The sequence below is a fragment of the Acipenser ruthenus genome, chromosome 21 (assembly GCF_902713425.1).
Source record: "Acipenser ruthenus chromosome 21, fAciRut3.2 maternal haplotype, whole genome shotgun sequence".
In the NCBI taxonomy this organism is placed as follows: Eukaryota; Metazoa; Chordata; class Actinopteri; order Acipenseriformes; family Acipenseridae; genus Acipenser; species Acipenser ruthenus.
Window position 1 is genome coordinate 27087339 of NC_081209.1, and position 26623 is coordinate 27113961.

The 26623-nt window shown below is 36.9% G+C and overlaps 2 protein-coding genes across 3 annotated transcripts in view; one reads left to right on the forward strand and one right to left on the reverse strand.

The window, feature by feature from the left end:
* The window catches only part of LOC117427754 (elongation factor-like GTPase 1), a 65388-nt gene extending 45539 nt beyond the window's left edge, over positions 1-19849 (reverse strand). Inside the window, exons 1-12 of one of the 2 annotated variants that reach the window (XM_058995346.1) lie at positions 19788-19849; positions 18202-18302; positions 17818-17885; positions 16752-16836; positions 16258-16391; positions 14299-14436; positions 13512-13726; positions 12154-12277; positions 11560-11639; positions 11026-11162; positions 10751-10873; positions 9549-9648 (exon numbers count right to left, since the gene is read on the reverse strand). In XM_058995346.1, the coding sequence (XP_058851329.1) occupies positions 9549-9648; positions 10751-10873; positions 11026-11162; positions 11560-11639; positions 12154-12277; positions 13512-13726; positions 14299-14436; positions 16258-16391; positions 16752-16836; positions 17818-17885; positions 18202-18292 (1295 nt within the window). In that variant the 5' untranslated portion in view covers positions 18293-18302; positions 19788-19849. Of the gene's footprint in view, positions 1-9548; positions 9649-10750; positions 10874-11025; positions 11163-11559; positions 11640-12153; positions 12278-13511; positions 13727-14298; positions 14437-16257; positions 16392-16751; positions 16837-17817; positions 17886-18201; positions 18303-19766 lie in introns of both variants that reach the window. The other variant, XM_058995347.1, reaches the window with a different exon arrangement.
* A 68-nt stretch (positions 19850-19917) lies between these two features.
* LOC117428030 (stabilizer of axonemal microtubules 2-like) lies at positions 19918-26444 on the forward strand. Its single transcript, XM_034907199.2, has 4 exons — positions 19918-20095; positions 23515-23694; positions 23932-24134; positions 24419-26444. The coding sequence occupies exons 1-4, from the start codon at positions 20058-20060 to the stop codon at positions 25411-25413; spliced, it is 1416 nt and encodes a 471-aa protein (XP_034763090.2). The 5' UTR covers positions 19918-20057; the 3' UTR covers positions 25414-26444.
* The last annotated feature ends 179 nt before the right edge of the window (positions 26445-26623 follow it).

Genomic DNA, 26623 nt, shown 5'->3' on the forward strand with positions numbered 1-26623 from the left:
TTTTCTCCACTAGCTAGCAGAGAAAAAAAAACAGTAGCCCATCATAGTTTATTCCAGTAAACTTAACTATTACACACTGCCAGCGTATGTTTAAAAATGCACTGTATACAACATCAATATAGCATTTAGATTTCAAGACCACGTCACTGGGTGTGATTTGTCAAATCTCCAGTGGGGGGTGAGGGGGAATAAGATACACAAACTACAAAACAGTAGGAAAGCCTCCAGTAAAGATACATCACGTTGATACACCACTAATATGCTAGCATCTGGCACCATGCAAATGCTATTGTCATTTAACACGTTTACTATTATTATTGATAATTAAAAGGCAATAAAACGTGCACTTATAATGCTACAAACAATATTTGCCAAACTAAAAATGGAGTGATAGTGTACTGTACTGTACATAAACAGAATTGCCATACTATATGCAAAATGACATTTTCCAGCAGTAAGACATTGTCAGTACAAAATCTATTTTCTCTGCCGTGGATGAAAATTGAAAGAGCAGACAGAGCCGGTTATACAAAAAGCAGAGCCAGGGACACGACCCGGTCAAATAGCACCTGTAACACACTTTCCAAAAAATACTTTCAAAATAAATGTTCTTAAGGCAGGTACTGAGGCTGGTGACTGTTCATTCACAAGAGACACAATTACAAACCTATTGTTGTGTGGTTAAAGTAGATAGGAGTTTGTAATGGAGGCTTGTCCCCTCTGATGAAACAAACTCTCTGGGCTCCTTCAATTAAAACCTGTGCTCACATCACATGATCTGCTACTGCTAGTACCGTGGTTAATAGCAGATAGGAGTTTATAACGGAGAGTTGCCTAGGGTTCTAGGGTTTTGGTTAAAATGTAATGTAATTTCAGTCAATATATTTGTTTTTGTTTTATTGAACATTATTATATTATAATGTTACACAACAATATATATATACTGTATATATTTGTTTTCACTTTGAAATTTTGAGGCACTGCTTCCCTTGCCTCCTCTGAGGAGCCTCCACTGGTTGATAAGGCCTTAAAGTTATACAACACTGGTATAGAATACAAAGTTATGAGTTCTGAACTGTTGTAAAAGTTCTGAAAGTTGCCAGGAGAGAAGGGATGTGTTAAACTAGGCAGCCTGATGTTTGGTAGATTAGTGAAATGAAAGACTGGAAAACTGAGCACCATTTGAATATAAAGTATGATAATATAAATCATTTGTTTATGTACAAAAACTAGTGTAAAAAAGAAACAAATGCTCAAAAGTCAGAGCATCGACTTTGCTGTGATGCTAGACCCACTGCCTAGCAGGGGGAAAACTGTATCCTCCCTTGGAAAAGAGTGCAGAACTAGTTTCTGGAAAACAAAACTAAGGATTAAAGATCTCTGACTGAGCCAGTTGTGTAAAACATGGTTGGCAGCATGTGCCCATATAAACATGCCCAACATTACCATTTCATTCTCATCAAGAAGCCAATAATAATGTCATATAAATGTCCTTCTAATTCTTTTGAAACCCATTTTTACACCCCTTAATTATAAAAACAAATTCTGTAATTACAACAGAACAGCAACACGATCCCCTGATGGGGTCCTGTCTTCAAAACAGTTAGAGCCTGTAAGCCGAAACTAGTCTTTAACTCCAGTGAGTAACTAAAGTCCGTTCATTTGTTTTGCTTTTTTTTTTTATTTGCCTCCACGATTCTCACAGTAAATGCAGTTAAAATTAGAAATCTACTTCACCGGAAGTTCCCGAGTTAAAAAAAGACTACATTGCTTCATGACCAAAGAGAGCTCAACATCATTACTAGTATGTCAGTTCCACAGCAGAGACCATCTATTTTCATCTGCAGTATCAATGGAAAAGAGTTCCAAACTAGCAAATTAAATGCAGATTTTAATAAACCAATATAACCAAAGCAGAGCGGATTTAATATCTGAACACTAAATGAAAGAGCTGCTTGGATGACAGAAGATTGTAGTAGGAATATACAAACATGTTCATTTTGCCTATCACCAACTTACAGAAAAAACTGTTTTTACAGTTTATAATAATATATCATATGTCTGTTAATACATTTACTATAACAGAGCTCTTCTACACTGCAAATCTTAAAGGAAAACTGTTACAGGAACTGATATTTGTATTTCTACTTTTTAATGAAACCATACAAGTACAAACTCCCAGGGAGTTGAAAATGCACACATGTCGGAGGCCGATGTTGTAAATGTATCCATATGTCAAGTTTGCACCCACTCAGTGCAATGCTTCCGTGACAAATGAAGTGTGAACTTCAAAGTTGCCGCAGAAAAGAAGAGCTTCTTTTAAGGACTGAAATAATAATGTGTTAATTATGAACGTGGTGGCACATATGCACCCATGCAACCGGAAGTGAAACCACAATCGGGGAGACCACTGAGATGACTGACAGCGACCCCCAGCCATTCAGAGCAGAACGGAGACGGGACAGACAGCAAGTGTTAAAAACTACACAAACTAGAGATGAGTTCTAAATCATTATTTTTGGTAAGAACATAAAAAATAGCGAGTGTTTTTACCAACGTTTATCCTATATAAATTTATTTCACGAGAATTTATTTTTTTAACAAGCTTTACCGATTAAAATCGAAACGCAGCAAGCCTATGTATAGCCCCCAAACCCCTAAAAAGGCAATCGCTTATCTTATATTTTCAGAATGTCAGCCTTTCTAGGAAACCAGATTTTCTAAGAAAACTGGAACATTCACAGTTGAGTTTTATACTGGCTGTGAGCTGAGAGAAACTGCAGTACACCCCTCAAACAGCTCCATATATTACAGAGGGAATCAGAAATAGAAATATGCCACACTGGTCCCATGATTCCAGGTCTCTGGTTGACTGTTGGCTCGAGGACAAAGATATCTCACAGCCAGGCTAGAACATTTACAACTGTAAAATATATAGGCTATATCCATATAAAACACGACTGTGTGTACCGCGGCATTTCAAATTTACAGCTTGTTATTAATAAATCAGTAATCAGAAATACAATTGCTTCTTTCAGGAGTCCAAAGTTTCATTTTTATTTACTTTTTGTTTGATTAGCTACTCAGGCACCCATACTCTCATTCACCACTCTAGAAATGTATATATGTATTATTTTATAACACCCACTGCTGCAAGTATGAGGTAATGGTTTCCAAGTCTTAAAGAATTTTAAAAACCACAAAGTAGATCACGAAATCTGTGAGGGAAAAAATGATACTAAAACTGTCTGCAAAAGACTTACACACTTCGTCTGACTCTACAGTGAAAAAGCACAAACTTGCACATGTTTACCATTTAACTTTTGAATGTGGTCTCCGGATTTCAAGAATCAAATAGGGATTCTCACTTTGATCACATTCTGAACAGACGTGATAGGCTGCTGGTAGTGTCTAATTGTTGATGGGCTGCCCAGCTAAGTGCATATTTTGACTCAGTATGCTTTGCTGCTAATCCCAGGGGGTCAAGGTCCCCATTTCCATGTTTGTTTTTTTATACAGTAGAACTTGGAATTCACACTAGCCCTGCACACAGCCCTGGATTTCTGAACTTCCCTTGTTTATGTATATTATTGAAATGACCAGGTGCCGGTTCCTGATAAGTCTGCTCTGAACTGATTGCACCTTTCACAGCATGAACACACAAGTCACATCTGAGTCTGCAGGGTTACAAACAGGAGTGGATCGTGTAACTAGTGAGGAATATGTTTAACATCAAACTCGGCTCCTGATCATTTCAATAATATACTGTACTTAATTGAAAGTATTTCTAAAACCCAGGACTGGGTACAGGGATAAAGTTAAAGAAACCCAATCCAACCAAAGAATATTGATAATATCCACAATAAATAACTAATTACAAAAAAACAACCCATTTCAAGGTGCTAGAAGACCAATCTATATCACTGTGTTTAAACTTTTTTTTTTTTTTTTCTCGTTGTATTTGCTAAATGTTGTTACTGTTCCTAGTGGCACAGCTTGGAGAGGTAACTAAATATAAACAGCTTGATGGTTCTGTTTTGTGCATAAGGCAGTTTCTGGTAAAATCAATCTTAATGCCAGCAGAAGCCAGAAGGATACAAAGGAATTGCAATGGAGTTACTAGAAAACACAGCTTGTTGATTTAGAAGCTTCTGCTCATTTTTTGTCTCCAACTTTTAATTGGGGGTGCATTGCTCAGGACAAATTGCAGCAATAAGAAAGAAGACACTATCAATCACCAGTCCAAGGAAATCAACATCCTTAATCACATTATCAAACTAGAACGGTCTCATTTTCTACAGATACAATCTACTTTTGTGAAGAAAGTCGTATTAGTGGAGCTTGCTTTTTAAATTGCCAGCTGCAGTATTTTAAAGTTCACCTAGTGAATAGCACTAGTGCATTACAGTGTACACCCAAACCGTCCCTGCTAAATGACATCATCTGCCAATCAGACTTAAAGACATTTCAATGCAGAGCCTTGCTTAATTTTAGAACTCAGAAGCACCTAGAGAGTAAGATTATTCACTCTCTCGAAGTATCCACACAACAATGATGACCTACATTAATCATTGCTATGGCAACAGCACATAATCATAACATTCTTGTACAGTAGAGACATCACCAAGTGACTTGTAACACCTTCGGATCTGAAGCCGCATCATTCACAAGGCAGAACACTTTCATATAATGACTTAAAACAGAAGCAGAGAAGCGCTATGAAATACCACAGCGCAACTGAGATTGTACGGGTAATCGGCAGGGTTTACATCAAGGAACATATGAGGTTATTATTATTCAAATGAGAAGAAACAAATTGTTTTCTAGAGACCAGGTTATGAGCCTTGGTTATTATTACTATTGTAAACATCAATCACTAGTTTCTGGCATATTTTAAAAATGGACGCATATTCAATCGTAAACCTATTAAGGCAAATCTGACAAGTATTTCCAAGTTCCTCGTTAACTAAAACACAAAAGCAATCAAAGGTACGACAAGTTGATAGAAGGTGAAGCCGCAACATTTCATATAAAAATGAAGCACACCCGTCGTTGACATAGGTTTTCTTGACTGATATTCAGTGACTTGTAACTCTATACTAAAAGCAGAGATAAATGCTACTTGTAACCTGCTCAACATAGTAGTTTTTTTTTATTTTATTTAGTAAATCGCCAATTATTTTCTCCCAATTTGGTATATCCAATTATTTTTAGACTCGGGAGCTGCGAAGACGAACACATGCTGTCCTCCGAAGCGTGTGCCGTCAGCTCCAGCACATATGTGTGTACTCTGGAATTCAATCCACACAATGTATGTCAAACAAAAGAATGTGGGCGATTCGGCAGTACAGCTAATGAAACGCATCACTGCATTGTACATGACTGAACAGTCATCAGTCATAAACAATGCTGCTTTTTTTTTTTTTTAAGACTTTAATAAATCTAGCATTTGCCTAGGATTCACAATAGGGAGAATACTCTTTTCAAAAGCACCAGTTAATTACAAAATATTCAGCATAAAAAAAAGCTAACAGAACAGGACTCCAGTGTTGTAATATATGATGCCAAACTGAGTTTTCATACTAACAGTAATAAAATGAAGTCTAGATTGATTCCCTTGTGATCTATAAAGTGCCCAAAGACAGAAGTCCCAGCAAGGCCTACCGCTGTGAAACAGCATCTTGCAATCTTCAGTTCTTCAGCAGGTGGAATACGTCATGGACACACAGTTAAATATCTGTTTGATCATTAGAATGGAAAGCTTCATTGTTTCTCATTAACCAAGATGATGTCATCTTCTTGCCGATATATCTTTCTAAAACTATGACACTCTCTCCCTCTACTTCATCATATGCTATGATTAAGGCTTAGTTGCATGAGAAGGGTTTGTCTTCTAAATCCTAAGGAAGAATAATGACAGCTCACCCAAGGATGTACTTCTGTTTTATTTAAGGCTGCCAGCCAAATGTAAAAGAATGGGAGAGGAGATGCCAACTGCAGAGTACTGAACCATGCAATTATCAAACACTGGAGCAGAACACTTACACTTGAGTTATTTGATATGTTGTCTTGATTAACTAATATCTTTGCTGAGTGGATCCATGTGTCTAGCAGATATAATGTGGAAAAATTCCAAACTATGGTACATTTAGTCATGCTTAACCTATAGGCAAGCCTGTAATCTATAACAGAAGCTGCACTCTGAATGGGTAAAATCTCTGAATCACTGACTTAATTTGTTTTCAGTAGTAACAGAATTACAAACTCTGACTTTGATCAGTCTTAAAGCAGACTTTTGTCTAATAGATTATTTCTCCCCACTGGTAAATGACTACAGCCAAAAAGTTGATTTAAATTGTTCAAAAACAGTGAAGAGCCAACATGGCGAGCTTATATAGTTTCTGAGTTTGTAGTTTACAAAATCAATGTTACAAGTATCTGCCTGTCAATTTCTCAGTGTTACCACGATTTTTCTACCCTACTGGGATGAAGCATCACAGCTGCAAGCGCTTGCCGATCATGAGGACTGCAGAGCAGCAAGTGACCACCGTTCCTGCTGTCAAGTCAGTCTCCACTGTTCACCCCCTGAACCTAAGCAACAGATGCTACCAAGATACTGAGCTGGAAAGTTTCCATGTTGACTCATCGGGTGCCCAGACAAACTAGCCCAGTGGGATTTCATCAGAACAAACATTTTTGAACATGTGAATAACTTTTCTTTATTTCAAATTCTTCAGTGTATCTTTCCAACAACTATCTTACCACGTACCCAGGTCAAACCCTTCCCCAAAAATGGATCCTCAATCCTAATCAGTTCATGCATGTTCAGTGAGATTTCCTGTTATGTTTGTGGTAGAAATAAACTCTTTAAATCCGGTTCCAAATAATAATAAAAAAGCGCCCTACATCATCAGAAACACTGGGCTCTTTGTTATCTGCATATGTAGCACAGACATAAGGATTACAGCAATGCACATAACAAACAGAAAAAAAGAAATCTGCAAAGCTTTTCTGCTATCATATGCTTTCAATAATAAAAGCACTGTAACACAACTCTTTCAAGTCACAACGCAGCTTTCATTTGATAATCATATTAGCATGTTTCAGCACAAGCCACACAACATTAAGAGCTAGCAACAAAGAAGTCGATATGTTGAGAGGTTTATTTGGAAAATAGCTGTGAATAGCATTTTTAATTATGTTATTTTGTTAATTATATATATATATATATATATATATATATATATATATATATATATATATATATATATATATATATATATATATTGTGAAAGAATGGTACCTCTCACGTTCGTTGCCCCTTTAAAAGCACTGACCCAACACACGCAAATGGATTTTTGAAAGCGCGGTTGCGCAATTTCTAATAAACTCAAAACAAAAATAAACAAACAAACAAACACACACCTAGCTCTCTTTGAGCACTAACTAAAACAAAACAGGAACCTAAACTAAACAGGACAGCTAAGCTGTTTACCTGCATCAAAAACACACAGAACAGCACACACACAAAAAGAACTCACTCTGCCGTTTTCTTTTAAATTACGGCTGTACCCACACACCAGCAGTCGGGCTTCTGCCCTCTTCAGCAGCCGCCCAGAGCAGACTGACTGCTCTCCTTTTAAACCCTGCACCTGGCTCTAATTTTCAATAATAGCCAGGTGCAGGTAATGATTAAACAATAAAACAATTAAACAATTAAACAAAACAAAACCATAATGTGCCTTCCGCACATGTTTTCCTATAGGGAGGAATTAACCCCCTCCCTGCTGTCTCACAATATATAGTGCTCAGTTTAGAAGGCAATTCTTCAATGCCCTACTATCCTTTCAGAGAGGATAATCTGTTCTTTGAGTTTTATGGTTTTCTTAGATTAGTGTAAGAAACAAATACAGCTTTGCTTGGGCATGAGTCCATGAAGCCCACAGGAAAGGGTGACTGCAGACTGGTATTCCATATATTGTACCTGAGGGACATGTTGTAAAACATTATGGTTACATTCATCTTTTTAAATTTACTCCATAATGTCTAATGCTAAAAACATCCACTCGGCAATGCATTATCAGTGCAAGAAAGCACTCAAAGTGAAGGAAAGAATCTGGCTGTACCACTGAGATCTCTACTGGTAAGTTTCACTGTTTTCTCCAGCAATAACTAATAATAATTAAAAAAAAAAAAAAAAGATGCCATCACACTTCATATACCCTCACGGAACACAAGCCTAATCACTGATTAATGAGTCAACACTCCAGAGGCCACTGATAATCAAAGAGAAAGCATTTCACATGAAAGTCTCCAGACTGAAGCTCAAACACATCTGTAACTGTCTTCAGTATCAGTCTCTTTCTTGATTAAGGCTTTTCAAGAAGACAAAAAGTCCTGCTCGTTTACATAACATAAGCACTGTTCTCATGCCGATACCTCCATCTAGTGTTCATTTAGTGCATATCCAGGACAAACTCATGACCTGTTGGGGTGGAACCATGCATGCCTTACTGATAAGGGCGGCCAGGGTATGCACTCAGGATTGGCCTGTAATTAAATAAAGGAGATGTGGTGGTCTCAGATCATATATTAAAACAACATGTATTTATGTATTGCTCAAAAAAACTCACTTAGCTCAGAGGCCAAGGGAGAGTAGCGACTATGCAAGGTAAAGGTGTTTTAAAGAAGTTGACAGTTCTTCACAGCACTGTGGTTCCTGTCACTCAAAATGGGAATACAAAATGGTAACGTTATTGGTATGTTCCCAGCCAGTCATTTGTGACAATGCTATCGTTTAGAGCTGTTTTTGTTGTTGTTGTTGGGGTATGAGAGAATATGCTTTATTTTACACAAATTAGGGGAATGATGAATCGGATGTTCTTTGTGTGTCTCATTCAGTATTACAAGGACACGTGCTTGTAAGGCTACAGGTGAAACAAATGTTTGACTGTATACTCAATCTAACCAGAATCATTGCATCGGCAAAGCACCTTGAGTGAAATTCCTAGCTGTCAGACCTGTCTCCTTTCAGATCCGTCTTGAATTTCAGTTTCAGCCAACACAACCAATCTAAAGTAAATTGGCTGAGTTTACACAAACATGTTGAGCAGCGAGTCTACTGAATTGTATAAAACATGCCTACATTTCACTGCCAAGTGTGAATGGAGCATTGCTGCCTGAACTAAGTCTGCCAGGACGGCATTCTATTCTGTGGTGCACTTTTCTTAATCCGAGTACAAATTGTCTGAAGAAAAGCATATTAGCTCCAATCCCGAGTTTACCAACCAATCAGGATCCATATTGAAATGGGAACCTTGTGGCAATCAATATTTTTGCAGGGCAAATGTATACTTTCAAAGGAGCTAGTGAACTAATTGAAAATGAAGTAACACAGCAGAAAAATGCAACTGAGAATAACGCAGAACAAAAGAAAGGGTCTAGAGTAATCATCAAAAAGTGGCACATCGAATGAAACTTCGAGCATATCAGGTGGCCTGTTATACATGGTGGATTTAAAAACATGCGGCTTGAATCTCCTGGCTTACCTCTGTTTGTTTTGTGGCAGTGTCTTGGAATCAACAGCGAACATCTTGGAGACAAACACAATCACTGGAGCGGAATCATCACTCTTACATTCCATAAAAGCTGATACAAAATAAATAAAGAGAATTGAAAGTGTTAAATTAATAGATAGATTACATTTCAGAGTTTTATATTGAAACTGTGTAACCAGAGACACACCACAAATTATAAAGCAGCTAGCAGGTATGAACACCAAGATGATAACAGGAAAGAAAAGCAATCTGGTACACAAATATATCATAACTCTGAAATACTTTAGTGAATGTCACACCTTTCAGTTCAATCTCAAATACTTAGATCAATATGGGACTATGAGTGCACAATCTCATATGGGCTGCTGTTACAAACTTCAGAATTGGAATGGTTTTATTACCAATGAGCTGCATGCTATAAAAACACTTTCATGTTTAGGCCAAGTCTTTTGAAATTTCCAGGATAAAACACAAGATGCCCTGACATGAACAAAAAATGTTATGTGATTGAAATATTACCAACATGACTTTTTTTAATAGCAAGAGAATGAGACAAACCTGTTGCACTATTTTGGCTGCATTATCTAAAACTCCTTATTATTCAAAGCTGGGACTGCTCAGCCAATTTGGCAGTAGTCTGGGTCTTAATCTCAAAACTTTCACAGAATACATTGAAAGCGGGCTACAATGAAAAGGCAATTGAATCTGTGTGCCAAAAATGTTCTGCAATCTGAAAAAAAAGGACTTGCAAGTAAAACTCCATATCTGTAGGAAAAATCTACCAGCAGCCAAATTCTCTTTCTTCTAATTGTAATGTGGAATAGCAGTATTTTCCATCTGACAATCATCTTACGTACAGCTTTAGCAGGTACCATAATACAGTGTGTAATGCATATAAAAAGAATAGCAGGACAGCAAAAACAATTCTAAAAATGCTCTCTTATCCGTTGTGTAGTTTATAGCCAATTTAACAGGTAAGCTTTATTTAGTTCAGAATTACTGTCCGATTTCACATGTGTACAACAATGATCTCCAGCCTCTACAGGAATACAGACTCAAAATACAAATGGTAAAAAAAAAATTCTGAACTAGTTTTCTGCTTGTGTGATAAACAGTCTGGATGAAAATTGTGATTTTCTCTCTCTCTATAGCTTACTTTATAGCCCCAGTAAAAAGTAATGTAACTAACTTACCTCTCTTGAGATCCTGTGTTTGGTCTGGTAGGGAATCAAACCGCCTAGCCCCGACACACATTAGCTTCTCTACCCTCTCGGCTGATATATCTAAAGGACTAGGTAGCTTAGTACACACCATAGCTGTATCAAGTGTTAAGAAGTTTAAAACCCAGTAATCATCATCCATAAATACAGTACTACTGTTAGCATGGCATTATTCAATCTAAAGTAATATACAGTACTTCTGCGTTTACAGTACTAATTGGTGAGATTCCTGGGAAAGCAAAGGATACTGAGCACAGCATGTGACACTGGAAGCCACTGACTACAGATAGCACTGAGGAGAACTTTAGGATCTGTATGCCGGAAGTCTCTTGCAGCAATTGTGAGTCCTAAGGAATGTACCATCTTTTCCACTTTATCCTTGTCCCTAGTTACAACAGAAATCACATATTAGAAACATACAGCTGTGAGCCTTACCTTATACTTACAAAACATCTTTTTGTACTGCAATACATAGCTGTTCACTAGAACACGTTTCTTTCACACAAAACTCAATGGAGCAAACAACATATTGGTAGAATTTGACTGAACTGCTATTCCTGCAGAAATGCTTAACTCACAATGCAGATAGATCTCCAGTGCACCAGAGAATAGATTTGGGATGCAGGAAGATGGACACAAAATCTGGCAGCAGCTTTTACTTTTTTACCTCATTAAAACAGAAAATTGAATGAAGGGTTTTTAACTTGCACTGAATAATGCACCTCACAATAACCAAGCATCTCCTATAAAAAGCATTATTCTTTGAATAAGTAATACATTACCTTTTGATGACCACTGCTTCGTATAAACTCCAAATATTCTCCAATACTAACTGAACAAAGAGAGGCTTTTTCCCTTTCGACTAAAACATAAATAAAAATACGGTCATACAAAATGACACAGCAGCAACCATTACACATATAACAAAAAACAAAGATGCTTTTCAGGGGTTGGTATTGTTTCAGTGTGAGACTCAAGGGCTTCTACGAAAAAGCTTCTTATGGTGCACATGCTGTTGTGTTTAAATGAGTTTTTCCTCACTATTTCGATGCGCATAAATTGAAAGACTGAGGGTTGGAACACATTATTTTTGGGTCCTTTTGATAAACTGAAGTAGACCTTGCCTGTTGCAAAACAGAATTTGTATTTGTGGACAAGTTACAACTACCCTTTATGCTTTTGCTCCCACTGTAACAGAACAACATTCCAGCCCCCAACCCTGTTACTAATTTCTGCACATAAATGAGTGACTTAATGGTGCGGCACCTACACCACAAAGCATAAAACATCACTGGAGAGACTGTCAGGCACCAATCTCCTATAATAGATAACAGACAGTGATAACAGTCACTTGGACAGATGCAGTACATCATTACCTGAGCTCCCTTCATTATCTTCTTTGCCTTGGCGTTGAGATAAAAATCTCCCCACAGTGTCTTGAGCAGCACTTCAGCCTTAATACCCATTTTTTTACTATAAAGCTGGGCAAATTGTTGTACGCTGGAAAAAAAAAAAAAGAAGTCACTGGAAATATAGTTTTGTGGCATTCTGCATATGGTTAACCCAAGTAACAATATCTTAATTAAGATACTGCAGCCATTGTTTTTCCAGTGCAGATGCAACAGCCCTGCCAAACATGCTTTGTAAAAACTTTAGCTGGCACATCATCAGAGCCCCTGTTTAAACAAGGGCTGACCTGCTCTCTTTTCAGGCGAACAGGCAGCTTTAATCACACAAATCTAAGTGGTCTAGCCTTTTTAATGAGGTCATTATGTAATTGTGCTACAAACACACAAGTGCTATTTAGGCCATTTCTGCACATTCTGTACTGCCCTCGTTTGAAGTATCTGGTGTAAACATTGAACATGACTTCTAGACAGACAGCAGCAAAGTGTAATCTGCATATCTGATAAATGATAATCCAGATGCAAATTACCTGTGAATCCCCACTTGAGATGCATTAACACATCCTATTGTATTGTCAGATAAAAGAGCAAACTGAAATCATTATTTTTCAAAGTTTTTGTCCAAATAACATCCACATTTAAAAAAATGCATACGTATTACTAAAAGCACTGAAGCCTTATTAAACTAAATGAAAGCTATTACAGTGCCTCACTTGCCCTTGTAACTAATTGAACTTTTCACTGTACTATATTTGCAGTAGTACAATGCTGCATTACATCTGTGCATCCCCTATAATCATTAAAATCATAACGACTTCCTGACAGAAGTCTCATAAAGTCAATAATCCCATTCATATTCATCCTGCTAGGTTCACTTTCTGCTAGGCTTTTGTAACAGCAAGGTGCAATATTGGGAAACTTGCAGGTTTTTAGAGTTACAAAAAAACACTACATTTTAAATTAAGGCCCAATTCAGAAAAAAATATAGACCTTCATTTTATTTGATTTTGAGTATTTTATATTTACACTATTTTCAAAAAGGTGTAAGGTTTCATTTAACTGCCTAGAACAGAGACACGGCTCCACCTAGTGGACAGTATACATACTGCATGTTCAGCTATATTTTAAAGTGATTAAACCTGTTCACCTCAACTATAGACATCTCAAAGAATACAAGTCACTAACAAACAGCATGATCTCCTAAACAAACCAAACCTAATCCTCCACCTCATGAGCAGTAAATATAGAAGACTCAAAAGAAGTTTCACTGAGATTCTTTGCAACCTATTTTAAAAAAGTTCTTTCAGGAATTAGATGAAGATCTTTACCTAAAGCCCCACCCATCTATTGCACTGGCAAAAACCACGTTCCCTTGGTCAGGTGAAAAGTACAGGTGTGAATCATCTGTCTCCTCCAGCCCTGCACTCCAGTCATAGACCTGCTCTCCACTGGTGCTGTCAGAACTCGCCTGGGAATCTGTATCCTTCTCGGCTCTCTCTTCTAAAACTTTGGAAGTAAAAAGAGACCCAGTGACTGCATTTACCTAAAAATAAAGCAACACGTTCATTATTAATTAAACCTCATCAGTCCACTTTCATTGTACTACCCTTTTGCCTTCCATGAACAACTCAACTTTAAATATTTGGCTTTGGCTCAGGCAATATTTTATTGTAACAGGGCCATAAACTTTTGTAACCATTACAAAACAGAAGAAATACCTTATTTTTGTCACTCAAGGCTGAAATACAATTGTAATTTTAAATGTTACAAACACATTTTTCAGCCTGCTGTTTTCTCAAAACTTAACCGTGAATCTGCAGTTTGTGACTCCAAAGTTTAAAATATTGTCTGTTATGTTGGAATATAGTCCCAGTCTTGCCAGTAGGCCTGTCTTCTCAACTAAGGGTGTCTCTCAAGCCTGTACTGCCCAAATATGATTTAGTCTAATTTGCTAGCTTTGGAAGAGTATGCATTGTTGCATAAGCAAAAGCAATAGGGGTGTTTTCACAAATGACCTTTCCCGATAATTGTCAATCAGTTATAAATGTACATCATAGGTTTTAATGATCAGAACTTTCCATTTGAGATTCTGTGTTGTGAAAAAAATAATCATACCTGTTCCAAGATTTTTTGAAGGTGAGTGTAGATCTCTTGTGGAGTGAGTTTGAGTTCTACTATCAGTCTGTCTATTTTATTTATAATCAAGACTGGATGGATGTTTTCCAGCCAAGCTTGTCTTAAAACGGCTTGTGTCTGAAAAGAAAAAGAAAGACAGAGATCTAGTTCTGTAGGTGGACAGACCCACTGCATAACCAGCATTATTACATGAACACTGAGCACGTCTGAGGGAAAAATATTTAGCATTTATGCTACACACACATCCAAAATATTTCTGTTTTATGACTTATCAATTCAACAATTTCTTGACAGCTGGTGTACAACTGGGACTAACTAGATTAACCTTTTACATAAAGAGATGTCTGTAATGTTGAAAGAATACAGGTTTGTGGCAAGCTGGCCTGAGCAGTGACGTCAGACCCACAAGAGAAACACACAGAGTGGTGAGTGAAATGGTGAATGCACTTGCTTGCACGTTCTAATAACAATAAACAACTGGTGAACAAAATGAAAGGTTTGAACAAATGAAAAACACTGTAGGCAAAACAAACGGCACGTTGGCCAAAACAGACATACACTAACGAACAGGGGATGAACACTAAACACACAACAAGTATCGTGCTGGCCCTTCAGCATGAAAGCAATTGTTATTTTACTTTTTAAATTCTCTCCTCTCTCTCTCTCTCTCTCTCCCGTTCTTTCTCCCTGAACACCCAACCCCGAGTGAGTGAAACGTGCCTCTTATGCAGCTGTACCGAGACTCGATTGCTAATCAATCATTCAACTGGAATCTCAGTACATCTGCATGGTAACTAATTGTGCTCCCCGTGCTTCCATATTAATACCCACTTTAATCTGCACGTGGAGTGATTGTGCAATCCCTGTGCCTAAATACAAATATACATTTTAAAACACTTGTGCTACACAGACCCATTTATATCCCGTGCACCATTATATCCACATGTAACAGACAACATGAAACACAAAGATATGCACAGGGGCGGGGCACACTGTCACAAGGTTGCATAATATTGCCTCAAATACTTTATAGATCATTAAAATGGACTAAAAGAGTTCATTGCAATGATTCTGTGTTGCAGAATGAAGAAAGCTACTGTGCTATGAAATGATTCAACACAGGGTTCCAAGCAGGGATATTGCAGCAAGCCTCAAGCTGCTTTACAGTACAGAACTTTCAAAAGCAGAAAGGGGCATTATTTAAAACAACTTCTGGATGACTGGTTGGCAGGGCAGGGATAATACAATTGCGCACACCTGCCACGGTCTGATATCCCTTAGAAATGATTTGCTATCCCATGCGTGACAGAAAAGAACTAACTGTACAGGAGTAAGCATGCGCTTAATTTCCATTTCAAAACCTTTGACATAACAATTCTAGTTCTTTTAGAAAACTATTTCAACACTTAGATTATTGACACGGAAAACCCTACCTTCCTACCCACTGGCGCCTATATTTATGCTTGTATTATGCTCTTATTCTATGTAATTAATCTAAAAAATGAAAGAAAAAACAAAATAAAAAACAGAAAATTGCAATTTTACATTCCAACGCAATTAGAGTTAATTAGTCAATAGAAAATAACATCAAACTTCTCTGCACCCAGCACAGGGAAGACAACAGCATATAATTCATGGTACTGCTAATTCACTACAAAAAGACTTACCTTTACACACCTAATGTAACCTGTTGTCTTTACCGCAGTATAGTAACACAGCAAAACAATAAACTAAACATTCCGCACGTTACCAGGATCTGGCATGATTAACAAAAGCAATCTTAGGAACTATTTCAATGTCACTGCATTTTCAGTAGGTCATGACCATTAGTGTCTTACGGTTTGCCCGAGGATACTAAAGCACCCCGTGCAGTGATCTAGCGAGAACAGACACACCTCAGAAAGTCACTGCTGATAATATACACACAAGCTCCCCTACCTGAGGACAGACTCCTTCCACTGCATCCACAACCACGACGGCCCCGTCGCACAGCCGCACCGCCGTCGACACCTCCGAAGAGAAGTCTACATGGCCCGGAGAGTCTATGAGGTTGATGAGGTAGTCACTGCCGTCTGTAAGCAAACCATCAATCGCAAGTCAATAACGACCTTCGGATTTGATTCTGTGTCTACCGTACCTCTGAGAGTTCATGAGAAACTTAATGAAACATGAATACGCTTAGTCTAAAGTAGTGCCGTCGATTGCCGCCTGGTAATTGTTAACCTAACAGGTGACATTTCAATACATTAATATACTGTAGCAATCGTTTCCAATCTGTAAATAAATCTTCTAGCTTATTTTGAAACAAGAAGGCTTTTTGGATGAATCCCATACCACACCGTCAATATACCTGCCCTTCATCATCACAAGTTTTTACTAGTACTTTTCTGCTTCATCAAGACTATCAAAAATGAACTTTTGCTCAGACTTACCACTTGTAAAATGCAGCGATATGGCACTGGACTTCATTGTAATTCCTCGTATCTGCTCATCTTCTCTGCTGTCCATATATCTCAACTGCAATAACCAAAAACATACAACATACTTCATGCAGCTTTAAAAGTGAAATAGTTGTTTTTGTGGCACACAGTAATAGCTGTCTTTACTGGCTGTATTGCAAGCACAATGATATTCCATTATCATGAAGGAAATGGCATCTTTTGTACAGATGAAGAACATTATCTTTAACATCTGAAAACATACAGTATGTTTGAAAAAGTGTATGATATGTGAGCTGTTAAAAAGTGGTGCTAGCTTAATAATACATTAATATACAGTATGTGCAAGACACTTGCTTGCTTCAGTGAATGAATTCTAAGTAGGTCTGTCTTTATGTAGAATATGAAATTCTCCTGCATGTAAACAGATAATTCTGATATTTATTTCCGGTATACAAATAATCATAGCCACTTAAATTCGTACTGATTGTATTATTAATGCAGATTATATGTTACTAGGTGATTGAAGGTAGAGAAACACTTTTGGCTAGCTGTCGTGAGATACTGCATGTGAAACAGGGTGTCCTGCAGGGTTTTCCATAATTTACTATTGATGTTCCTTCTCTTTTAAATAAGCCATGCTACCTTGCTTGGTATTTGCCAGCAATCTTTTGTTAAGAGAATTTTGTATTGAAGTTTGTATATTGTTACATCATGTGGCATGAAAGAAATAGACTAGAGATAGAAACTTTATTTGATTCAATAATATTGTGGGTATATCTTTCATGAGATCACAAGAAATGTGAGCGCTTAGGCAAATTACAATCATTTACACAATATTTAATAATATAATGACTTTCAGTACACTACTTTGATTACAAAATTGACTAGACTATAAGACTTATCAGGTTAAGTTTACCTACAACAATATGCATGAAAGAACTGTACGTTGCTGTACGTTTCTCTTACACGTCTTCATTGGATCTGGCCTGCTGAAATGTTCCCTGTATTTGAACTCCATGCATTCATATAACGTTATCATATTAAATGCATCACCCACCTTTCCTGCCAACCGACTGGAAAAAATGCCACTGCTGGCAATAAGGCAATCTGCCAAAGTTGTTTTTCCTACAAAAGTAAAACAGAGGTTTATTTGGTGTGTGTGGTGTGAGGGAGTTTAATGGTGTATCTAGCTAAGCAAGACACACGATTAAACTCTACGCTCTCAAATTATTACATGTGTTGTTTTTCAAAGACTGGTGAGTATCATAGATGAGTATCACTGTTTGTGTTGCAGAATAACTGGGTATATTTTATTCCTGTCTATTCTGAACTACCACCATTGGCTTATAATATTCTGACTTAAGTCATCCCACTCACTAGTAAGACTCAGCCCCCAAGGTACACAGCAGTTGTTCAGTTGTCACTGGTGCAGTGATCTTACCATGGTCCACGTGAGCTAAAATGCATATATTCCTGATGTTTGATGTATTTTTCTGTAGTGCAACGATTTTTTCCAAACTTGTGAGCCCCATATTTGGTTGTCTGCAAAACATACATAAGAGCAGTACAAGATGAAACATTAACCACAAATGCAAAATGCTGCATAAGATGTTAACTATTTTAATAATTATGAGTTCTGCGGCTCCACTACTGAGATGTAATCATTGGTCTATGCATGGCTTTAGCTTTCTGGTAGAATCCTAGTTGCTTCAGGCCACAGTTTGTGTTTCATGATTCCAGATCAATGATGTGACATAATGGCCTATATTTTACACTGTGGGCAAAAAGCAGACAACCCCATAGTAAATGCCTGACGCAGGCCAGTGGAAAACCGTGCCCTGGATATGACTTACGGAAAAATAAATACATTTACACACATTGAGAAATATAATGTAATATACTGATTAATGTATTTCAACATATTGAAGGTTACAAAATGTATTCTGCAATATATACCAATATATTACTCATTATATTGCACAATATATAAAACATTATGCTATATTACTTGTTTTTTATTTGAATATGTTTGGTAAGTGGTTGGTAGTCATAGAAGTGCATAAAACAACAACAAATAGGCATGTAAGAGAAGTAAAAACCTCATGACTAAAATTACAATATATTTTGGCATTGTATACATATATATATATATATATATATATATATATATATATATATATATATATATATATATATATTTCCTTAAGGGCTCTACCTACATGTGGAGCCAACAGTTGAAAGGTCTAAGTCCCACGTGATTTTTCTAGAATAACAAAGCATAATGTGAGACCTCATTTTTATTTCAGACTTGCTTATCTGTGTTTTTTTTTTTATTTTTGTTTTTTTGTTTGTTTTTTTTATAGTAAATATGGAATATCATTATACATCCAGGATCCTATAGAATACTGGTGTGTCACATCATTGGTCCTTTTCAGGCTTATGGGAACTAGACTCCAGCACACAAGAACACAAAATACAACTGCAAAGGCTTTAGTAAAGCTGATACATTCTGTTTATCTTATCTAGCCGATGAGAAGTACAGTAGAATTCAGAAACTTCCCCAAACCGATGGAATCAGAGAATAACACCGATCACAGGAAAATGTTAATAATAATAATAATAATAATAATAATAATAATAATAATAATAATAATAATAATAATAATAAAGAAATAAACCTTGTCCTTTTTTTGTTAGATCTGTAATATTACTGGTTCATTATATTATGAAGCATGATCAATATCTTGTCTTTTGGTGTACATTCTAATAAAATACAGTGTGATATCACTGATGTGCTAAATTCACTCTGTATATCGAAGTCGAAAATGTTGCTTGCCATTACAAAATGACAATGTAACTATTTAATCGATACCGTATTAATCCACGGTGTACCGTACAAGAATAAGCAGACACCTACTGGCAGACTGACTCTTACTTTTACTGAACTCAAAATAAAAATAAAACATGCTTCGCGCCCTATGAACTGATATTATATAAATGACACACATTTCAAAAAACACAACTCACGTTGCTTCTCACAATCCCGGAAGTCGCGGATTTACTTATAGCCTTTAACCTTTAACCCTATGACGCATTGGTAAAAACCTTGCGCAGTTGCTAAGATGCTATGAAGTTGCTATGTGACGCTGTGCTTCCCTAGTAACTGCTCAGTTACTGCGCTCGAGGTGTTTATCTGAGCGGAGAGCAACAGGGAAAGGCAGTAAGGAGGTGATGGGATGCAGCTTTCTGAGTTTGTTTTGAATAATATTAACATCTTAGTACACGAAGACAAGAAAAATGACGCGCAAATGTGTATGTGAACTCTGTAACTGTGGGTGAGTTTTATTCATTGCATTGTAATCTAACTGCACAGATAACGCACCGTTTTTTTTTATTTCAGATACATATGGAAACACATCTATTTATTAGCAAATGCATGAGTAAAATGTATTAGAGAATAATTGATTACGTTATTTGAGATCATGCCAATATTTATAAATATTACCACCCTAATAAATGTAAAATCATAACAAAATAACAAAAACACAAAGCATACTAAATCTGAGTGATGTATTTTAAAACATGTATTAATAGATGCATAAGTACAAAGTCAAGAACTAGCCATACTGATATAATTATTATGGGGCAATGCAAAAGAAGTTCAGTATGATAATGCATGCTATAGAGCTATGAATAAGATACACTAGTGTCACTGGTCTATTGAAGACAATATAACTGTATAAAGGTTACCTTTAACATTAAGATTTGTTTTATTTAGGTTTTTTTTCTATTAACTGAGTGGAATTTTAAAAGCATTTCCTCGCTCTGTGGCCTTATCCTGTGAGCTTACTTTGAATCTCCAGGGCAGCAGTGTGGAGTAGTGGTTAGGGCTCTGGACTCTTGACCGGAGGGTTGTGGGTTCAGTCCCCAGTGGGGGACACTGCTGTTGTACCCTTGAGCAAGGTACTTTACCTAGATTGCTCCAGTAAAAACCCAACTGTATAAATAGGTAATTGTATGTGAAATAATGTATAATGTGATATCTTGTAACAATTGTAAGTCGCCCTGGATAAGGGCGTCTGCTAAGAAATAAATAATAATAATAATAGTAATCACTAGTTAGAATCTCTACTGATCCTTCATGCAAAATGGTAGTTTACAGGAAAGCGCACATTTGCACAGATATTCATAAAAGTAACAGGGTACAATATTATGGTAAATTACCCCATTTAAATGTGAGCATGAATGAGTTGGTCCAAAAATAGGTGCATTGTTTTGTCTTACATGCACTTTACAAAACAATTATATTATGATATTAAACAATTATATTAAAACTGTTAAAATAGAAAATCCTAGTTTGTTACATTAAGATTTTTTAAATTTGTTTTTAATGATTATATTTAAAGTTGGATGGAAGTTATAATACATGATAGTTTAAGTATGAGAATATTTATTTCATTATTCCAAACAAGAAGCTAATAAGAAGCTAAGAAGCCAAGAAGTCTGTTTTCTATATTACCTCTTAAAGTTAGCAGTGTTTTCAAATGGGATTTGGTTGCTAAGGAACGTCACCAAGGGATTGTCGTTCGTATGAGTCGAGCTAAGGTCCTATAATACAGTACAGTGCATTGTATAGTGAAGCTATTCACAGTGATGAGTAAACACTAGGCTTTGCCAAGAAGTATAGTGACGTTGCAATCCGATTGGGAAGTTTGCTGTTAGCTAACATGATATTATTTGCCCTCCATTCATAACTTAATACTGTTATTCACAAACTCTTAACAACACTGCAAAATAAACTTCTGAACAAAGTGTATTTTTCTAAACCAATCATAGTATTAGTAGTGTTTGTAAATAGTGTAGTGGTTTATAGTTCTTCAGTTTCAGAAAACTTTTATACATTTATACTTCATTTGCGGGAGAGATGTTCCTAAAATGAATAAACATGAGTGTAAATATTCACTGAGCTTGTGGGATGAACTTGACTGGTTCTAACCAACACTCAAATGAGTCGAGGTCATTACACTGTGGCTAACTAGTAAATGTTTATTACATGGAAAAGAAGGTAGTGGAAGCCTTAAATGGCATATAGCCAGCAGAAAGCCATACTGTACTATAGCATACCTTATTAGATACAATTTAATTGCAAGCAGATAGGCAAGCCAAGCAATTACTTTTATTTACAAATAACAATCTCAATTATCTTGTTAATGTATTGCAGTACATTGATTTCTCAATACTTTCAATGGGATGGTAATTAAGAGACAAGGTGCCACAGCAGTTTGTTTGTTGAACTGGTTACCACAGCAAGTAATACACAAACCATGAGTCACAGGCAAGCTCTTGAAATCAAAGGATAATTATAACTGGATGCTTTAGAACCAAGTACATCCTTTTGTATTTTCATCTTTAATGATCAATCAGCAGCCGGTCCATAATGGTTAGTGGAGGACCCCATAATGTTCTTGTTCTGATTTGATCTGGTTCTGCAGTTACGCTCCCGAGTGGCTAAAGTGGAAACTGCAATTGTGTTGATTGTAATATTCTAGCTGATGGCCAAGGCAAGTGAAGTGTATAATTGTTGGATCAAGCTAGAATACAAACGCAGGTGTATGCCTTGTGGAAACTGCAGTGTCTGTGGGGTTTTTATAAGTATTGTTTTCAAATACAACAAGAGCTGCAAACAGTTATGGCTGGGGTTTTTACTTGCCCCCCAATTTCTGGAAAAAAATAAAATAATTTAAATAAATAAATAAACTGTTTTTGAGAATTGGAATTTAAGATGGAAAGATAACTAGATAACTAATGCACTTGAGGCTACTGGACGCGGATCGCGTATTGCCAGGTGTCAGTTCCATCTGGTAACAGAGGGCTCAAGCCTTTGGGCTTTTCTGGAATAGAACATAGAGCTTCTGAACCCCTTTCTCAGTGCTGACCCTGGCTCTCACCATGAGGAAGCCCAAAGCTGTTGCAAACCCAGCCTCTCCTGGCAGGAGTTGCCATGACCGTGATGAACAGAACTCATACTAATGAGGGATCAGAGAAGCTACAGGGAATTCAAAAGCTGAAGGGCAATCAGACCTAAAATAGTGTACTGTACCAACCTGAACAGCACCCTTTCATTCCTTAATGATAACCGGTTTCTTACCTCTCCTTAGCGTGACAATTTATAATCTCTTTGTCCCTTATAGTCCCTAATAGCTGTTGCACAGGGAGTGAAATAGTGTCATCACATGTTAAATAGACTTTACCAGAGTCAAAGTGAATTGCACACAGCCATAATCATGTTCTCATCAATAGATACTCTTAACAGGGACACAATGGTGATTTTCATTTGAGAGTGATTTGTAATAATGGTGAGGAACTCAGTGCAGAATTATAGTGTGTGCTCAAGGACAGATGAAGGGCAGGCTATGATTTAAGATAAAGGACAACACATTTACCCTGACTGCTTTGGAAACAGCTTATATGCAAATCAGTGCCCTTCCAATGAATAGTCCAACACAGATTCAGCTGGTTTAGATGTTATAAATATGTTGCCTATAAATCTATTTATTTTTGGAAATGTATTACTTATAGTGGTTGCTTTATTATTGAAGCCATCAGTTGAAGCCTTCATGCATGTCACGTTGAGTTACCAAAGATTTAAACTGAAGGTACAGAACAGTATCAGCTGCCTTCATTAGCCTGTAGGGCAGCAAACTCATATTTTAAATGATGAAACTTTGTTTCTCCATGTCTGTGTTTTTAATAGGCGCCACCGTTGTGCACATCAGCCAACAGGGCTATTTGAGAAAAGCAAGCAGCCCTGCAGTGTGACTGAATATGCTGAGAAGTATCCCGAGTATGAGGGTGTCCACCCTCGACAAAGCATGAAACCCAAACAAGAGTACAAAGCAGGTCGGGATCTCATGGACGGAACCACCACTTTCAAGTACAGCTTTCTTTTCCCTTTTAACTCAGCCATATACAATAGATGAGCATTGGGGGATGTGCAGCATACGCACGTCCTGTTAATACAGTGGGGGGCTGCTGGTTCTAAACATACATTATAAGCCTGCATGTCGCTTATAAAGTTTTAAATGTGTAATCGCACAGATGTAGTGATGTGGATGCGTGAAGGAAAGACACAGTTGACTCTGTCATCTGGGATCATAATTCTATTTTACAGATCAGATTACATTCCGTTTGAAGTAACACGTCGTCCTGGCCGTGTGCAAGAGGAGTATAAGCCGGGTTCTGGTCACATTGACCTTGGTACTACCTACAAGATGGACTACAACCCATACAAGGTGCAAGCGTTTGTAGCTGCCAGGCCAAAAGAAAGACTGCATGCAACTGGAGCGAAACTGGACACTATGCCAACTTACAAAGGTGTTACATTTAATTATTTTATTTTAATAAGACTGTAAATGCCTATTGAATGAACTCTAAAATGTGTTGCTGTTATGTTTTAGTATTAGTATGAAGGCAAATACAAATGCAAATAGGAAGTACAGTATGTGCTGTTTTGTTTTGTTTTATTATTAAATACCATACTATATATCACTATATATTGTATTGTATCAGCTTGGTGACCATAAGGAAAATGCAGTATATATGCATATACTTTAACACTATAAATAAAGAATAATTAAAACATGTCTTTATTTTCGAAGATGATTTCAGAGCATGGGAATTCTCAAAGCGGGAACCAACCAAACCAGAACCATCCTACCGTCCTTCCTCATCAAAGTTTGCAAATCTTACTACATTCCAAAATGATTTTGCTCCCAAAGGCCTTGTTCCCAGAGAAAGTTTTAAACCACCTAATATGGCCAGGCTCTCTGATGCCCCCTTTGATAGCCTCACAAGTCATCGCATTTCCTACATCCCTCATCAGCTCGGGGCAAAGTTTGTCAAACCCAAAGAAGATTACAAACCTAGTGATCAACCTTTCGAAGATCTCACAATCCATCGGTGTGATTTTCAGGGCCTGCCCGGGGAGCTCTCCAAGAGCTGCAAACCTGATTTCTCAAAGGTTATGTCAGATGCCCGTTTCGATGGTAGCACTGAGTTCCGTGATCGCTTTCAGCAATGGCCTGTCACCTTGCCTAAGGTCCATAAATTACCTGAATACGTCACTCCAGAAGGGCACATGGATTTGAGCACTACGTCCAATATGGATTACGTTGGGCATAAAGTTCAACCATTTATTCCAAAAAGGCCAATCTCCCGTGGAAGGAGAAGTAGTGTACCATTCCAGGGAAACACCACCATGAAAGAAGACTTCAGGAAATGGGAAGTACGTAAACAAGAGATGATCAAGAACAAGGAAGAAATGGGAATACCGACTGGGAAGTTTGATGGCTTGTCAACCTTTCAAGCTCATTATATCCCTCATCAGTTAAACCCAATACAAAGCTTCAAGCCTCAAAATGTTGTCACGAGAAGTTTGGCTCCATTTTATGATGGTACTATGTATCGCACAGAATATACTTCGAAGAAACCAGATTTATGTCCAGCAAGTTTTCAGGAACCACCAGGATATGTCTTTGACGATGTTGACCACCGTGGGCACAAGTACTTCCGCAAGATGTTAACACCATTGGGTAGCAAATCCATTTTGACAAATGGAATACCCGTTCCCAGCGAGGTGGCTGTGATGTCATAAACCTTAAATGTCTAAGAAATGTTTACCAATCAATAACCTTATACAGCACTTTTTGGTCTACTCTGAATCAGTTTCTAAGCACCTTATCAATATATACAGAGATGCTGTATTTGTACTATAGAAAAAAAAAAAATCAAGTTGCATCTATTTTTTATAATGATAATCTTCTTCAAATTCTAGAATGATTCATGTAATTACCATTTTATTAATTTACATTGATCATGATCAATTCTCATATTTTCAAGAAAATTATCATTTTTCTTCTAGAAATGAAAATATGTGCTTTGAATGGCTGATCTGTAAACGGCTTTGGGCATCATTTTATATATTTATATCACAAGTGACAAGATTATTTATACCCCGGAGACTTTTACAGCATTCTCTCTAACTCCTGGGCTCTATGTATCGATTACACAACATGTGGGTTTATAGTACATTCAGATAGGAAACTAGGGATGTTCCCAAAGACAGTTCTAAAGGTGAGGTAGTACATTTACTTACAGCTAAATATTATAATTGTGTTAAAAAAGACATTTGTAATAAGTCATTCGGATGAGACGTAAAACCAAGGTCCTATTGTAAGTGACTCTGCAGCAGCAGTTGTGATGCATAGTTCACCCCCTAGTCTCTGTAAGTCGCTTTGGATAAAAGTGTCTGCTAAATGACTAATTAATAATAAGTAGCACACAGAAGTCAAAAGAGATGGTATTCTCTAATGCTTTTAATTCCTTTACTCCAAAGCAGAATCTTAGTATAGAACGGGGTTTATCTATAAATATTTTTTCCATTGCTGTAGATTTATATATATGTGAGAGGAGAGGAAGATTTTTTAAATGTTGTATTGACACAGAATTAGCATGTATTTAGTTGAAAAATGAATATGTAAACACAATAACTGAAAATAAATAATCTTGTATTTAAAAAAAATACAATCTGTGTTAACATTTTGTAACATATATTTTACTCGAACCTGTCTATTTATATTTAATAACATTTATTTATATGTATAATTTACTTACCCAATTTGAATGTTTACTCACTTATTTCACTGCACTGCACTGTACTTTGTGGGACTTATAGTATATTCGGGCATCCTCATATGTGTTCTCAATATAAGTGTATTTGTGTTATTTTATTGTATTCATTTACATTATTGTTACACTTTTTCAGTTATGACAGGAATCATAAAAACACACACACACACACACAC

Excerpts from the sequence above, each read along its gene's own strand:
- LOC117428030 (XM_034907199.2), top strand. The coding sequence starts at position 20,058 with ATGACGCGCAAATGTGTATGTGAACTCTGTAACTGTGG. Across the intron at positions 20,096-23,514 it reads TGTGAACTCTGTAACTGTGG|GCGCCACCGTTGTGCACATC; the intron begins GTGAGTTTTATT and ends TGTTTTTAATAG. Across the intron at positions 24,135-24,418 it reads CACTATGCCAACTTACAAAG|ATGATTTCAGAGCATGGGAA; the intron begins GTGTTACATTTA and ends TTATTTTCGAAG.